Source organism: Oryzias latipes, chromosome 12 (genome assembly GCF_002234675.1).
Source record: "Oryzias latipes chromosome 12, ASM223467v1".
Classification (NCBI taxonomy): Eukaryota; Metazoa; Chordata; class Actinopteri; order Beloniformes; family Adrianichthyidae; genus Oryzias; species Oryzias latipes.
In genome coordinates, this window is record NC_019870.2 from 25,678,679 (window position 1) to 25,695,571 (window position 16,893).

Sequence of the window (16,893 nt, forward strand, 5' to 3'; positions counted from 1 at the left end):
TTTGGGCTACACATGACTCCCAATTTTATACGGACATTGAACTTCTTCTTTTTTTTTGATCGGCAAAATGGTGAATAGAAAGGTTCTTACTCAAGTTTCTAATCAAGGCATGATATTTTCCTAAATGTATCCAGCTTACGTTGCAGTTCCGCCAACATCCCAACATGTCTACCTGGGATTGAGTGGGCTGAGCGGCTCCCTCAACGCTCTGGGAGGGGGGACACAGGTGTCAACATGTCCAGGTGCTGACAGCAGGACACACGGGTAGAAACTCCAGCGCCATGGGGTGTGCGGAAAAAGAAAACGCTCAGGCTCCTCATCTTTGTAAACGCATTCTCACCAAATGAGACTGGATTAGCAGAAGATCATTCAGGATCCTGGAGAGGAGCAGAAGGAACGGTTTGAAGAGCTCACAGAGATGGAGAGAAGAAGATTCATAGTTTTGCACCATTTTCCAGAATACTTTGAATCATGTTTCAGTAAAAGTATACTTTTTTTTAATCCACCATCATAGTTCAAACTATGGCAGGAAAATTCTGTTTATAATAGAATTGTTTTTTAGGCACTGACATCTCTGTTGACGGTTTACAGAAAGACATGCAGCCAGAGTTCCCGCTTTTCCTCTGCTTGGAGTTAAGAACACATGACTGTTCGCTGTGTTGTTTTTGGTCATGTTCAGAGGTGATAACTTAAAAATGATCAGAGCTGTATTAGTTTTTCGTTGCAGCAGAAAATGATTGAGCTGCATGAAAACATTTAAAAATGTGTTGACAGCATGCATTTTGTGTGAAAGGCTTCAGCACTAGAAGGTGTTTTCAAATTAAAAGGAGAAAAAGAAAATCAATTTCAAACCTGCTGATCCTCTTTGAGGTCACTGGATCCTTTGGTGAAGGCTGTACACACTCCAGATGGGTTACCAGTCCATTGCAGGGCCACACAGTCACAGACATTGTGAATCATCAATTAACCTAAATATGTTTGCACATGCCTGAGTGCCAGGATAAAACCCACACATGCTTGGGGTAAACTTGTAAACTTGACTCAGAAAAGACCCGGCTGGGATGTGAGCCAGGCCCTACTGAGGCAAAAGAACAAATCACTACACCACTGTTCTACTTTAGTAGCGAATACAGGACTAATGAGCTTTTTTGTAAAAAGAAAAAGATATATATATATGCATTCTTTTGCACGGAGGGATTCAAACATGTTTTAACATAAAAAATGACAATAAACTGAGAAAATCATTAAGTGTCAGAATAAAATCATTTTTAGGGCAACATTCAATTCTATTAGCAATAAGTGGTAGACTTTGAGTTTATTTGATTAAGTATAACTGAGCATAACAAGTATAGCCGGTATACACATGTAGTGTAGGGAATATACTAACTGAATACATCTATAGACTAAATTGGAACATTTTAAGTTTACTATATATACATTTATCTTCTTCCGTTTTGTACCTTTTGGGGTCACAGGGCTGCCGAAGCCTTTCCACATGTTACGGGCAAAGGCAGGGGACACCCTGGACAGGTCGCCAGCCCAGTCTGTCTAAGTTTAAAATATATAGATATAAAAAGTAAACTTCAAGTCCACTGCCTCACTTTTAGCCTACTTGAAGTGCATTTAAGGATACTAAATTTTGTTAACCCTTAACAGATTTTGTACTTTCTACTATACATACATCCAACCTATAGCAGCATGCTTGGTAAAATGATGCTCAAGTATACTTAAAAAATAAGCTTCAGTGTACTGTTTGTTTTTGTAAAGGATTGTTTTTGAGATCCTCTTGATTCTTCTTCTTTTTGTTTTGCGTTAAAAAAGTGTTTTCCTTGTTTAGATGCAAACAATAAAGTAGTGTATGTTTTTATCTACAAATGTTTTTATTTTAATAGCTCTAGAAGAACGGAGTTAGATATCCGGGTAAGGGAAGTGACCTAAGAAGAGCGTGATCACGTGACCCAAAGTTGTCTTGGGAGCGCATCTGACACGTACTCGTTTATCCAATCAGAATCGCCGCAGCCGCCCAGCGCAGCCAATCGGTTTGCAGCGAGCGAGGATTTAAACCACGACTCGTGCGTTGGAATCTTCACCTTCTCCGCTTCAATTTCGTGGTTGTTTGTGGAAGAGAAGCAGGCAAAGGCATGGCTCTGAGAGTTACCAGGGTAAGTCTGAACCACGTTACACGTTCCTCTCTGTTTTTACCGGAAAAGAACGATTTCAGGAAGCGCGTCTTTCTCTGGTTTTAAATGTTTTGACGTGTTTTCTGACTGGACTGTCATGTGGCTGTATGTGAGCGGAAGCTAGAGGTCAAATATTGTTGGCTTGAATTTATTGAACGTGCTGCTTCACCACTGCAGGTTTATCTCGAGCGCGCCTTGTTTTGTCCGTTTTCTCGCTGCAGAACCGACTGGCCTCCACCCGGGCCGAACTGGGCGGAAAGACGTGCTCGGTGGCCGGGCCTACACAGAAGCCCCGCGCGGCCCTCGGAGAAATCGGAAACGTCGCAGTTATTAACAAAGATGTCACGAAAAAGGTAAAATCTTTTTTTTTTTTTTTTAAAAATCCTATATAAATGTATTTTCCACTTATCGAAGTAAAGTGATTAACCTTTTTTTGGGGCAAGTTTGGTGTAGAAGTGAGGGGTTGGGCCTGTTCTGATGAGAAAATGTCTACTGTGCTGAACTGGGGCCCTTAGTCAAGTATAAAATGCATCCCAGGTTGGAGGAGCACAGTTAACCTGGAACTATGTCTAAGAATGTACACCATCAATTGTAAATTTAAATCTTTGCTAAAAAAACAACAACTTGAGTTTGAATGCACATTTGTTAAGAGAAACTCTTGTTACTGCTGTACTATCAGCTCAATGCGCAGAGCTTCAAAACCTGTACAGCTAGGACTTGTGGCTTTGGCCTGCAGCTGTAGAGATTTCCCAAACTGTGCAAGAAGCAAAGAACTCAAATGAAAAGATCCCAGCTCTGTAAAATGCATAGCAGTATTTGGGTTTGACCTTTCTTTCTTCAGACTATCAAGACGGAGGTTGCTAAGAAGACAAAGATCCCAGCTAAAGCTGAGAAGATCGAGCTACCAAAAGCTGCTGTGGTCCCTGTTAAACCAGCACCTGAAGTGCAGGTGACTGAGGTGAGTTGGTGTCATTGGTTGTCACACACCTGGTTGGGACATTTGTCCTGCGTGGTTGACCCATCCTCTGGGGGCAGCAGTGAGCTCCAGGCATGGTTGTGCTTCGGAGCCATATGGTGGGTTAACCACTCCCAATCCAACCCCTTACAGACCCACTCTGATTGTGGCCTCTTTCTTATAAAAGATTCATCTAAAGAAAATGAGATTGAAATTTCATTTCTGATTACTTTATTCAAATGTTGTGAATTGAGAAAAAAAATGCTGTTTGTTTGGATAAGGGCTTATTTGTGAGGTAGAAAATCCCACCGGCAGGTCACCAGCTCCCTTCTGATGTGTCCACTTGAATCAAGCAGGGAGGCTTTGGTTCCATCCGAAGTCTTTGCTGTGACTCCACTGGTTTTGAACCCTCTGCCTACCAGTCTTGGGGCAGACGCTCTACCACTAGGGTGACGTGTAATGATTTGACATGACCTTCTCACAGGTGCCAGCCCAGGCTGAACGTGCATCCCCCACCCCCATGGAGACCTCTGGATGTGAGTCTGCTGACCTCTGTCAAGCATTTTCAGATGTCATCCTCAACACGGCCATCAGGGACGTGGATGCAGATGACTACGACAACCCCATGCTCTGCAGTGAATATGTTAAGGACATCTACAAGTACCTCCGTCAGCTTGAGGTCGGACTAAAACCCGGAAAGCTGCATTCCTGATGTGTGCCGTTTCCCTAAAGAGACGTTTGTTCTCCTGTAGATGGAGCAGAGCGTAAAGCCAAACTACCTTGAGGGTCAGGAGATCACCGGAAACATGCGAGCCATCCTCATTGACTGGCTGGTACAAGTGGGCCTCAAGTTCCGTCTGCTGCAGGAGACCATGTACATGACTGTGGGAATAATCGACCGCTTTCTTCAGGTGAGTCTGTCAGTGTTCCTCTACAGACTAGATGTGCTCCATAATTCAATAAAAAAAAATAATTTCATAACAGATGTCCTCTAACTGACTTGTGTGCTGAGATTTTTCTTTTATTTTGTCTGCGGTCCTTTCAACAGGACCATCCAGTCCCCAAGAAGCAGCTGCAGCTGGTTGGCGTGACCGCCATGTTCCTGGCCTCCAAATACGAGGAGATGTACCCTCCGGAGATCTCAGACTTTGCCTACGTGACGGACAGGGCTTACACCACTGCTCAGATCAGAGACATGGAAATGACTATTCTGCGAGTGCTGAAGTTTCAGCTGGGCCGCCCCCTCCCGCTGCAGTTCCTCAGAAGGGCCTCCAAGATCTATGAGGTGTGGCGCGGTGTCGGTGCGGCAAACTGTTCTCTTCCACCACTGCATGTGCTGAGGTGAAGGTGGGATTTTATTTTTCTTCAGGTAACTGCTGAACAACACACCCTGGCCAAATACCTGCTGGAGCTCTCCATGGTTGACTACGACATGGCTCATTTCCCGCCCTCATTGGTGGCGAGTGCAGCTCTGGCGCTGACTCTCAAGGTCCTGGATGCAGGGGAATGGGTGAGTGACACTTGAAGGGTTTGCTCTCATCGCTGACTTGCCTGGGACAGCATTGGATATGAATGTCTTCCTTCCCAGGATGTGACACTGCAGCATTACATGGAGTACACAGCAGAGACCCTGACACCTGTTATGGCGCACATCGCTAAGAATGTCGTGAAAGTCAACAATGGGCAAACTAAACACATGGTAATCTTTTATTTTTTAATCCTATTGTAAGCCATAACTTGCACAAACTCTAACAGTTATGCCCCCTACAGGCCATCAAAGGAAAATACTCTACATCAAAGCAGATGAGGATCGCCACCATCTCTCAGCTCAAATCCTCTGTGGTGAAAGATCTGGCAACGCAGATTTCTTAGTGAGGACAGCACAGTGTGCTGCCGTGTACAGATGGACTGTTGCTGGGATTCTTGGGATTGGGCTTTTTACCGACTACAGTTTTGTTTTTATTTTAAAAGTGTGCCTGAAGTTGTGACAGACAGCCCTCAATCACAGTAGTTTCACCAAAAGCATCCAACTCCTTGGAGCTCAGTCGGCTACATCTGACCACAGAAATGCACAAACTTGTTTTTATCTCTATATCACTTGTTAGCTAGCCGGCTGAACTCCTGACCCAGCAGGCAAATGTTTCTAAACATGTGGATTTACAACAATATGCTACCTGTGTTGAGGTGACTATGTAATATGTACAGTTATTCTTTTAAATTTTTGTTGTATGGGATGTTTCTGATTTTTATTTTTTTTTAAATGTATATTAAATGGCCTTATTCTAAGATTAGTTCCTGTTGTGATTTTATTTCTCCACTAGGGGGTGCTCTAAGAACAGTCTGCAGATGTTTGAGGATTTAAATGTTGGTATTTAGACCATAAGTTTAAAAAGATACAGTTTAATGTTTTAGCTATATCCTGTTGGGTTAAAATCAATTTCTTCACCAAGATTAGTCCAAAAGTGGATGTTGTGTAAAACGCTGTCTAAAGAACTAAATTTTAAATTCTTTACTCTATTTCAAATACTATTTTCTGAAATGTTTTTGTAAATTTACTCAGTGTTGCAGTATTAAAGATGACTACTGTAAAATTGAGGACGCCCATTTCTGACTTATTTAAACTTGTGTACCAAGGGGATAAACTTTAGCAAAAATTTACTGGAGAAGTTTGCCCCCAGCATTTAAAAGGCAGACAATGTCATAATTCAATCTTGCCAATTACATGCATGTGTGTACATGATGCATGGCACCTCACACACACACCAAAGACATCAGTAAAAGCTAATGGAGCATCATTGACTCCTCACAGCTGAGGCCAAAAGGAGTGTGTGTGTGTGTGTGTGTGCCCCCCCTTCTCCTGGGGGAGACTGGGTAATGGTCAGGATCATCCTGGATGCCTGCAGGGCAACTGCTTCGGGGAGAAAAAGCTGCAGCTAAAACCTGGACGTAGTTCATGCAGCAACAGGATCGGAGATTCCTGCTGAAGACTTGAAGTCCACTGATGCCCTTTGGGTGACCATGTGCTGAGCTTGTCTCTTCCACTCGTGTTTTCCCATGGGGACAAATGGTAAGTAGTCTCAGCTATACTGTGAACCTCAGCTCCTAAATCCCTGGCTCAAACCCAGAACTCGTACTCGCCGGATGAGGTCATGACTGGGCAGCGTGTCGGTTTACAGGCAGGCTCCTCCTCGCTGAGCTTCAAGCGTTTGCAGCAGACGGAGCAGATGACCTTCATTCATCTGTGATGCCTAAGGAGAACATAACACTGACATTTTCTCAAACGCAATGAAGATGACCAACACTGCTCCAAAGATTTAAAACAATTTAGATTTTATTTAAGCATTTTACAGGCAACCGTTTTATTGTCAAAGCAGATATCTAAATCAAAACCAACCAGATCTAAGGAAATAAAACTTAAAATAATTACTTTTATTCAGCTTTTAAATACCCCCCTCAAAACACACACACAATTCATAAATGTATTTATAACCATTTCTTTTGCTAGCTGGGATAGGCTCCAGCAACCCCACAACCCAAAAAAGGATAAAGCATGTTTGGAAAATAGATACATCTAAGGTAATTTTAATGTTTTGAATATAAGTGTGAAGTTGAAAGAAGCATTTTCTTTAACAAATCAAGTGTGAATGCTGCTCACTTAAGCAGCTGAAAGCTATAAACAGAGACAGTTGCAGACAAAATGAAAACAAAAATCATCTTGAATACGTTTTTAGCGTTCTGTGCTTGGCATCGTTCAGTTCTCTAGAAAGAAATATTGGACTGTTTTTTTTTCTTTTTTGACAGTGGTGTGCGTTGCTAAGAAAAAAACAGCCTTGGTTTTTAAGGAAACCTTTTTAACATAAAAAAAACCCTGCGGGCAAAATTTAAACAGTATAGATTCCCGTTACAGGAAAAAGTTTGTTTTGAAAATGTAGGAAGTTATAAGAACATATAGCAGTTATAAGAAACGGGAGCTGGTGGGTTTGTATTATCTGCTGGAGGTTTCTTCATCTTTCTGTCTTCATCTTGGCCTTGACTTTGACACATGTGCTTAGAGACTTGTGGGGGCTCATTTTGGCTTATCTATGTACATAGAGATATCTATGGCGTTGTGTAATTCGACCCACTTTTTGAGTCAGCCTGCCAGGAAAACATCAGCTCTGATCTGAGATAATTCCCTGTGGAGTTTCTAGGAGGATACTGCTGTTCTTGTTGACATGTTGTAAATGTCTGGGATCATTCTGCCTTTTTTTGGGGGGGGGTGAAAAACATCCTACAAAGGTCAAAATCCATAAAGCGGGAGCAGGTGAGTTTGTATTATTTTTATTTCTTTAATATAAAGTTTTTCTTGGATTGTGGGTTTTATCAGATTTAAAACTGTAGAGATTTGTGGATGTTTATTGGAAAGTCATAACTTTCCCCCCGTAAAAGGATAAATTTGGTCCTACAGTTTTGTACAAAACTGCTCAAATGCATCCCTTTTGATCTGTCTGCTGTCCATTTTCTATGTTGTGTCCTTGTAAGGATTTTAGAGCTTTTTGCAGACATAACTGTGTAAATCTCAGTCATCTTCATAACACATCCTGTAAACAGGCTTCCTGTTGCCATGGTTTCTTGTCATAATAAATGAGCCCAATACAACTGAGAAAAGTGTTTCAAAAGCACGCTAACATGCAGCCTTTGCTTCACAGCTCAGTTTGATTTTGGTCCATGTAGTTGTCATGAAAACGATGGCGTCAACAGCACAGACTGCTCACGATGAGGCAGGTTTTTTAGCATTCACATGGCTATACTCCAGCTCTGTTACTTTCATTCTACTCCATGTTAACTGAAAGTCTAACTTGATCTCTCTCAAAGCTAGAGAAGCAGAATGACTGTTGTGTCTTGGCTGCTGTGAATGTTGTTAAAGACTGTTTCCTTAAGTTATTCATGCTACACCTTTCATTTGTTTCTATCCATCAATGTGTACATCATTAAAAAATCTTTTGAGTCAAAGTTTCTTTTGGGTTTCACCAGACGTTCAACTATTTTTGTATTTCTCTGTCTTCATTACTACTTTACTACTTTTGTCTTAAAAAAATGTTCCAGTGTTTTTATGTTTGTCTTTTTCCTGTGTTCTTAATCTCTAACTGGTCACAGCAGATGGACACCCCCTCAATGAGTTTGATTCTGCTGGAGGTTTCTTCTTCATATACCATTTAGCTCTTCATATATTGACCATATGGCACCTCATAGGGAAATCAGTTCTCAGGCACTGTTTCAGTGCAGGTGGGGAGCTGTTGACTACGATTGGGGACATTGTTGAGTGTACCTCTGAGTACCTCAAGTCTCTAGATGCTTTGGGAGCGTCTTGGCTGACACGTCTCTGCAGCATCGCGTGGCAGTCGGGAACTGTACCACTGGACTGGCAGACATGGGTGGTGGTTCCCCTTTTCAAGAAGAGGGGCTGGAGGGTGTGTTCCAGCTACTGGGGTATCACACTCACAGCCTCCCTGGGAAAGTCTATGCTAGGGTACTGGAGAGGAGAGTCCGTCCGATAGTCGAACCATAGATCCAGAAACAACAGTGCGGTTTCCGTCCTGGTTGTGGAATAGTGGACCAGCTCTACACCTCTTTAGGGTACTGGAAGGTTTGTGGGAGTTTGCTCATCCAGTCCATGTGTGTTTTGTGGATTTGGAAGAGGCTTTCAAACGCATCCCCTGTGATATCCTGTGGAGGGTGCTCTGGAAGTATGAAGACCGGGGAGCCTTACTGAGGGTTGTCCGGCCTCTGTTTGACCGGAGCAAGAGCTTGATTGGCATAACTGGTAGTAAGTCAGACCTGTTCCCAGTGCATGTTGGACTCCGGCAGGGCTGCCCTTTATCACCAGTTCTGTTCATAGTAGTTATGGATAGAATTTTAGGCACAGCCAAGAACCGAAGGGGGTTTGGTTTGGAGACCACAGGATTTCCTCCCTGCTCTTTGCAGATGATGTTGTCCTGTTGGCTTCATTGAGCCAGGAACTCCAGCGTGCATTGGGGTGGCTTGCGGCTGAGTGTGAAACGACTTGGATGAGGGTCAGCACAGCTAAATAGGAGTCCATGGTTCTTGACCGGAGAAAGGTAGTTTGCCATCTCTCGGTGGGTGGAGTAAAATGAGCTTTCTCCATAGGGTGGCTCGGCGCTCCCTAAGTGACAGGGTGAGAAGCTCGGTCACTTGCGGAGAGCTCGGAGTAGAACCGCCACTCCTCCACATCGAGAGGTTGAGGTGACTCTGGCATCTAGTAAGGAGGCCTCCTGGACGCCCCCCTGGGGAGGTGTTCCGGGCATGTCCCGTTGGGCGGAGGCCCCAGGGAAGACCCAGGACACGTTGGAGGGACTACGTCTCTCGGTTGGCCTGGTAACGCCTCAGGGTCCCCCTAGAGGAGCTGGAGGAAGTGGCCGTTGCAGGGGAAGTCAAGGTATGTTTGCCTAGACTGCTGCCCCCGCGACCCTGTACTGGACAAGTGGAAGACGATAGATGGATTGGTATATGAGAGCTAGACTGGCTAAATGTAATGTCATCCATAGAAAATGGTTAATAAAAGTAGGATTATTAAAAACATGTTAAATAGTATCAGAGCAAGAGTTGTTGGTCTGACAAATAGAACGCCTAAGTAATAGCTGTTCATTTCTCTATAGAAGTCAATGGGATTTTGGGTTCTTGGAATCAGCAGGTACTTCTTGTTTGGAACACATGGGGGTAGGGGTCACTGAGTCCAGTTCTCATATACAGTCAATGTTGCTCAGGATGGGGGGTTCTCAAGTATCAAGGAAAACCCTCCATCAGTAGTTATGTGACCTCCTGCCTCTTGTGTCTTGGTGCAACGTGCTCTGATGAATACCTTTGTTTTTGTGGATTGGGCCAAATCATATGGTCCTTTGGACCTGTGTGCAATACCAATACCACCCATGAAGCCCTGCAGCGTCATGTGGGAAGATCCCTGCTAAATGCTGACCCTGGACCCTGCCCTAGGGTGTAGTACAGGTGAGGTCAATCCAGGTAACGCAGTGGACCTTGTTTTAATTTTGTTATAAGGGGGAACCCTTCCATGTAATCAATTTTTTATATCTATTTTTGCTGTTCTTGATTAACATGACACTGTGCCTGTATAAGAATGATCTGGATTGCATTAGATTATTATATTTATTGAAGCTTTTTTTGATAGGATTTTTTGTGAAGTGCTTTGAGACAACCTCAATTGTGAACTGATACTATATAAATAAACCGAATTGAAACTGAATTGTGTTTGCATCCTGACACACTAATTCATCTTTGTAATGTGGTTTGTGGTTCAATACTCATTTCGTTTGTTTCTTTCCTTTTTTTGTGTTCAAGTTTTCTTCATTTGATGAAATAACTTGTCAGCAATGAGGTCCAAAAAAGATTCCAAAGCTTGGCGTGGAGCCTGTCAGAGTACTGGCAGCATGGAACACCTTGGGGTCCCCTCAGAGGAGCTGGAGGAAGTGGCCAGGGCGAGGGAAGTCTGGGCCTCTCTGCTTAGACTGCTGCCCCCGCGACCCGGTCCCGTATAAGCGGAGGAAGATGGTTGGATGGATGGATATATGTGATCACACAGAGCCCCCCTTTTCCCTCAAGGAAGAATCTGTTGACACCACTTATAGAAGAACATCTACATCAGCTGTAGAACCCACCGGGAGCGCAGTTGACGTCCCAACTGAAACCAGGAGAGGCAATGGAGAAATGCGGCCACTCTCTGCTCCAACGGGTGCACCTACCCCAACACAGAGCAAATTTTCAGCCCAAGGACAGAAATAGGCTGGCTGGGGTTTGAAACACTTTCAGATATTCACAGAAAATCCCAAAGACTGAATGCATTCCCAACTTCAATGAGTGGAGGTATTTGTTTAACACCCTTGAGTCTGAGTTTATTTATTAAATCTTTACGTTTCTGCCACCAAGCCCAGTTTCCTGCTTGTTTGCTCTAACACCTCCAGTTCCTGACAGCTGTATCCAATGTGACTTTTGTTCAATGTTGGGATTCACAGCTAAATTCTCTTTTGCATTTTTGTCCTCTAAACACAGTGATTGGAAAGATTCTAATACCAAAGATTGTGAAACTGAATGATACAGACTTTAACCTTTGTGCTATCCTAGGCACTTTAACATGGGAGTTGGGTCATCTAGACCCACTAGACAGTGCGCTGAACCTTTTTTCTTCAATGATTTGTGATCTTCACTGGTGTCCATGGATTACATGAAATCTTTCCACCTTTATCCACCTTTGTCATGGTAGTGGTCATGGTAGTCATGGGTGAGGTCATCTAAGATAGCACAAGGGTTAAAGAAGGTATTTCTAGTCAGAAAATAATATGTTAAACACATTAATTTAGTGTGTTTTGTTTTGAATAAAAGAGGGCCGTAGGCGTGCCTCTGTCAGTCTGCCCCAAGGCAGCTATGGCTCCATCAGTAGCTAACCATCACCAAGCATGAATGAGGAGTGAATGAATAATGGGCTCAATAAGCACTTTGAGCATCTGGAAAAGTGCAGATAAATCCAATTCATTATTATTATTATTAGAGCGTCTTACTGAAATATTAACCATATTTAAGATCGTTGATTCAGCGATCATATACATTTGATGCTAGTTGTGCCTTTGAGGCAGCACCATTATCGTCCAACTTCTTGTCACATCCGGCCCCATCTGTGAGTCAGCACTCTCTGGTTTTAGGGATATTGATCTGAGTTCAACTGTAGTTTTAATAGTGTTACCTGACACTGCCTTCACGCTAAGCCATGATGGCCCCAGCTGGGCTTTGTTCCCTCCTGCCAGCTGTCGATCCAAGCTGTCACTTGGTCTGTCCCTCATTGTTAGCTTTCCCATTCTCAACATTTCCATTCCATTGCAAAATAAACAAGTAAATGAGGGAGAGTGAGTAAAAAACAGATCTAAAAAATTTAAAGAATGAAGAATGAAATGGCGTTCTAACCCATTGCTTAATATCAAACACAACATCAGGCTGTGCTGTCAAACATCGGTAAGGCTTTGTAGTGAACAGCATCATTCTACATTCCAACCAACGTTTGTGCAGCACAGTCTGAAATAACATTCAACTGTTGTGGGTGTAAGGGTTCAAGCAAGTCACTGGGGTCTCCAGGTTCGGCTCTTTGCTAAGGGAAGACTGAACAGTGTATTCCAGCATCCCAGAACCACCGTATGGAGCTGATCTCAGCTACGCAAAGCTGTGTTCACACCGAACACAATTTACAGGTCAGGGGTGTCCACATTTAATGTTAAGTCGATGTGCAGACGCACCATGGGGGTCTGGCAGCAGCACATTTCAGGTGTTGTGGCGCATTTTGGTCATCACGTCATTAGCGTCATAATAGTTTGTTTTAGGAAAACAGTTATACACTTGTTTTATATAGTTCCATTACACACAAGTATATTAACTGTTTAATTAGAAACTGGTACACAGAAAATATGTCATTCACAAATACCATTATTATGAATATTAGGTTAATTTGGGAACGCGGGGTGCATACAAATGTAATCAATATTGTGTTAAATGTACCCCTTAGTCTGGCTTTTTTATTCGTTCTTTTTCTGCCATTCTTTTCTTGAAAGGAAAGTCTGGCATCAACTTTCTTAAAGTTTGATTCACTAAAGTAATGAAGAAAAAATGATTTCTCACAATTCTAGACCTAAAATTTAAACAATCCTGTTTTGCAAAAATCCATGAAGCATGGCTGCTTTTGAGGTTTTTCCTTGTTTGGGACAATTTTCTACAGAAGTAGGAGACTCCACAGCACAGAGGCTCATTTATTGATCATTTTATTCAATAAAGGATGGTTTTCTCCTTGTATATTATAGTAATGCACTTAGGGCAAATGTCCGGGGTAGACTTGCAGGGCAGGTTGTAAAGTGCACCAGAGCTCCTAAATTATTCACTAGGACCCGCACTAGCCCCAGACCTCCATTAGACATGTCAGAGGAGGAGGAGGAGGAGGGGCGGGTAGGAGATGAGGATGGAGCCAGGCACGGGCAACTGGAAGTGAATAGTGGAGTCAGAGCAGGACCAAAGGTCTGCAGGAGGAACTCTGCTTTCACAAATCACTCCACCAGGAGGGGTAGGAAAGCTCTGCAAATCCTTGGACACAGGCTTATATAATCATAGAACTCAATGACTCCTGACTGACAGTTTGACCAAAAACACACAAAACAACAACAAGAACACACAGAAGCTCTGAAAGCACAGATGGATGCAGAGTGAAAACAAGCTGTTATTTATATTTAGTATGTGTTAGAAGGGACTGTTTGTACTAAAATACAGAAAAATGTGTTTATGTGTGTAATAAATGTCAATTGCACCGCTGTACGTGAGAGCTTTTACATATTCTGTGTAAAACACCAAATATTAGTCCACTTCAGCGTTGCCGAGCTGGAGACTTTAGCTAAAGTGGTTAGCCGCAGTAGCATGGATGTACCACGGATCGGCATTATCCATGGGCGTTGAAAAAAACATTAGGGGAGAAAAACAACTTTGTTTGGTTCTGCCTCTTTTCACCACATTTGGAACGTCCGAGTTAGGCGGAATTAACTCCTGCCAATATGGCTGCGCCCGTGAGCTGACAATTAGGCTTCAAGTAGGGAACTGTATAAGTGAATGGGTGACGTCAGAGATGCTCTGTCCATTAATGTATATGTCTATGGATTAGGTTGAGACCGGTTCAGAGTCGGACCATACGGTCGGTTTAGACGTGCTGTTTTAGTGAGAGTGGAGTTGACTAGTTAGAGAAGAATGATTGACTGATGGATGAAAGTGAAAATGGAAAAAAAAAATAATTTGAGCCTAAATAAATAAACAAAAAGAAAATAATTTTTTTAACTGTTTCGACAAAGTGCAATCAGTTCATCGGTTCATTATAAGAAGATAAAATAAACAGTACAAGAAAATATCAAATGAAAACAAAAATTCAAAATACTGCACTGGTCCCACACGTTCATGTTCTGTGTAATTAAAATGTCAATCTGACGTTTTATGTTAAACTAAAATGGACATCAAATGAGGTTATTATTATTGGACATAAAACAGTGGACAAAATATGTACATAGTAAACCCATAGACATCAAGAACAGGTTTTTGTCTGTGTGACGTCTAATAAAAATGTCAATCTGACGTAAAATGTTGAACTGAAATTGGAGTTGAAGTGAGTTTGTTATTAGACACATGTTATTAGAATGTATGTACGTGAGCGTGAAAGTAAGTAAGTATGTATGTGTGAGTGAGAAAATAGGTCTGTGAGTGGTTCAGAATTAAATGTGTCATGTACAGCCCCTCATATACATCAACTATGCTTTTTACTACTAAATTCTGTTTATTGGTCAGTCTGTCAGCAACAAGTTCAGACCTTGATGACCTTGCATTGTTGGAGAATAGTAAAGATCCTTTGAACTGGAAGCTGTCATTATCTACTTGTAACCCTTGTGCTATCCTAGGCGCTTTAACATTGGGAGTTGGGTCATCTAGACCCACTATACAGTGCTCTGAACCTTTTTTCTTCAATGATTTGTGATTTTCACTGGTGTCCATGGATTACATGAAATCTTTCCACCTTTATCCACCTTTGTCATGGTAGGGAGAACACGTCAATGTAAGGGGGGGTCATCTAAGATAGCACAAGGGTTAAAGTGTTTGTGCTTGACCCTGCGTCGTAAGAAAGGTTAGCTGTCATGTGGCCTCTGTCCTTATTTGGTTAGCCACCAAGGGTTTTGGGCTGTAAAGAAAACACAATCTTGACAAATGCATCAGACTTTTAGGGTATTTCTATCACATCTAACTTTAAAGCTCTTCTGACTTGTGAGTAATTCTTGATAGAGGCTGTGAAAATCGGATGGGTGACTTTAACAATACTATCAAAATATAAGCAATAGTCTGCTGCCAATCAAAAGTTTGAAATTCGAAAAAATTGTGATTCACTGTGCTTTACAACATCCCCCCTCACCGCTGATCTCCCCTCCCCCCTGATTTCTGGGAAACCCAGTTTGCAATTTACTGAACAAAAATGTTAAAACATTGGAAAGTCACCAGAGACACCAAGAAAGTTACGAGAAACCAGAACAGTTCAGATGCCAGAAGTCATCTTTCTTCCCCCTCTCTGCCTCACTGTTCGTGTTTGTCTTTCACCATCTGGACAGAAGACTTTACATCTTCAGACCAGCACTGATGCATCATGGGGCTCCGTCTGTATTTTCAAAGGTCCACAAGTTCACCAGAAATGCCTAACAATGCCAAAATGTTGGAGGAGTCTGTATAGGAGGCACAACATAGCAAAGTCATGGACCATTTGGTGAGAGAGAAAATGTACAGTCACATTTTTCCATGGCCACGCTGCGGGCAACGGGTTATAGCGAACACTTAAACCCTTGTGCTATCCTAGGCACTTTAACATTGGGAGTTGGGTCATCTAGACCCACTAGACAGTGCACTGAACCTTTTTTCTTCAATGATTTGTGATCTTCACTGGTGTCCATGGATTACATGAAATCTTTCCACCTTTATCCACCTTTGTCATGGTAGGGAGAACACGTCAATGTAAGGGTGGGGTCATCTAAGATAGCACAAGAGTTAATTGGACACAATGGTACAGTAAGTAAGAGTGAAGTAGGGAGAGGCAGGCATGTTACATAGAGTTGTCCTTATCCCCCCAAATCCTGTACGATGCTCAATAATGCCCTCAGTGTTGTTCAGGTGAAAGGTGCACACTCCTTACATGCAGCCTGACTGTTAGGATTTGGGAAATAAGACAAAGTATAGTTTGTTGGGACATCTTATAGGCACTTACATGTCAAGTGCAGACTCCGTACTTGTGGCATTCACATGTGGTCAGTAAGGGACCAGTACTAACACCTTCAGCAGCGTAGAGGGCAGTGTAAAGACTACATACGACAGCATCACCCCTACATCATAAGCGCTTGCAATTTCTATTATCCTTACATACACTTGACGATACATTTACCACAAACGCAACAATTGTACCCGCCATTTTTATGTCGTCTCTTAAGGTGACCGTACGAACCTAGAGAGAACTGCAAGACACACCTGGTCTCCCTTTAAAATCCGACCGCATCTGTCTACAACCCAAAAACCTGCAGCACCTATACGGGTCAAACCCCTGCATGTGACTATGACCTGTTTTGTCTGAACTTGTCTCGTCCAGCAGCTGCAAACCTCTTTTGTTGGCAGTAGAACATGGAAGATGTGCTTTAACAATCATACTGTGGTTTAAACTTGTCCTGTATGACACTCAGTTAAAGTGTGACTATAACTCTGACTTGTGATACTTTCTTTTAGTGAGTTCAGTTCTCTTGTCTTCTAAAGGCGGTTCAGTTGAATAAAATTTGTTAATTGAAAGCAACTCTGACCTACTTAAAAAGCCTGGTGCCAGTGTAATGACTGAATGAAAGCACTTTCACTAAAAGGACAAAGTTCTTCACTGAAGGTTGAAGTGATATCATCAACTCTAAATGATTCACGCTTCAGAAAAGGAATTGCTTTGACTTTGACCTTAATTGGGATTTGATGGTCCCTGGTTTCTGTATCAGCATTGTACTTTCAACGGAACTGCCAAAATAACTATAAACATTTTACTACAAAAAAATGGAGCAAGACTTTTTAGAAAAAAAAGCTAAATACCGATGAGTCCAAAAGTTACTGGTGACACTGAAAATTTTAGTTAGAAAATTTGAATTGAAACCTCCTATTTTTGGAAGCACTGGG

At 42.4% G+C, this 16,893-nt stretch overlaps 1 protein-coding gene across 2 annotated transcripts; it reads left to right on the top strand.

Annotated features, from left to right (window-relative positions):
* Positions 1-2,053: 2,053 nt before the first annotated feature.
* ccnb1 (cyclin B1) lies at positions 2,054-5,730 on the top strand. 2 transcript variants are annotated; one of them, XM_011482036.3, is made up of 9 exons: positions 2,054-2,162; positions 2,402-2,533; positions 3,022-3,138; positions 3,620-3,814; positions 3,888-4,046; positions 4,184-4,420; positions 4,505-4,645; positions 4,724-4,834; positions 4,906-5,426. In XM_011482036.3, exons 1-9 carry the CDS (start codon positions 2,142-2,144, stop codon positions 5,005-5,007), a joined length of 1,215 nt encoding a protein of 404 aa, XP_011480338.3. In that variant the 5' UTR covers positions 2,054-2,141; the 3' UTR covers positions 5,008-5,426.
* The last annotated feature ends 11,163 nt before the right edge of the window (positions 5,731-16,893 follow it).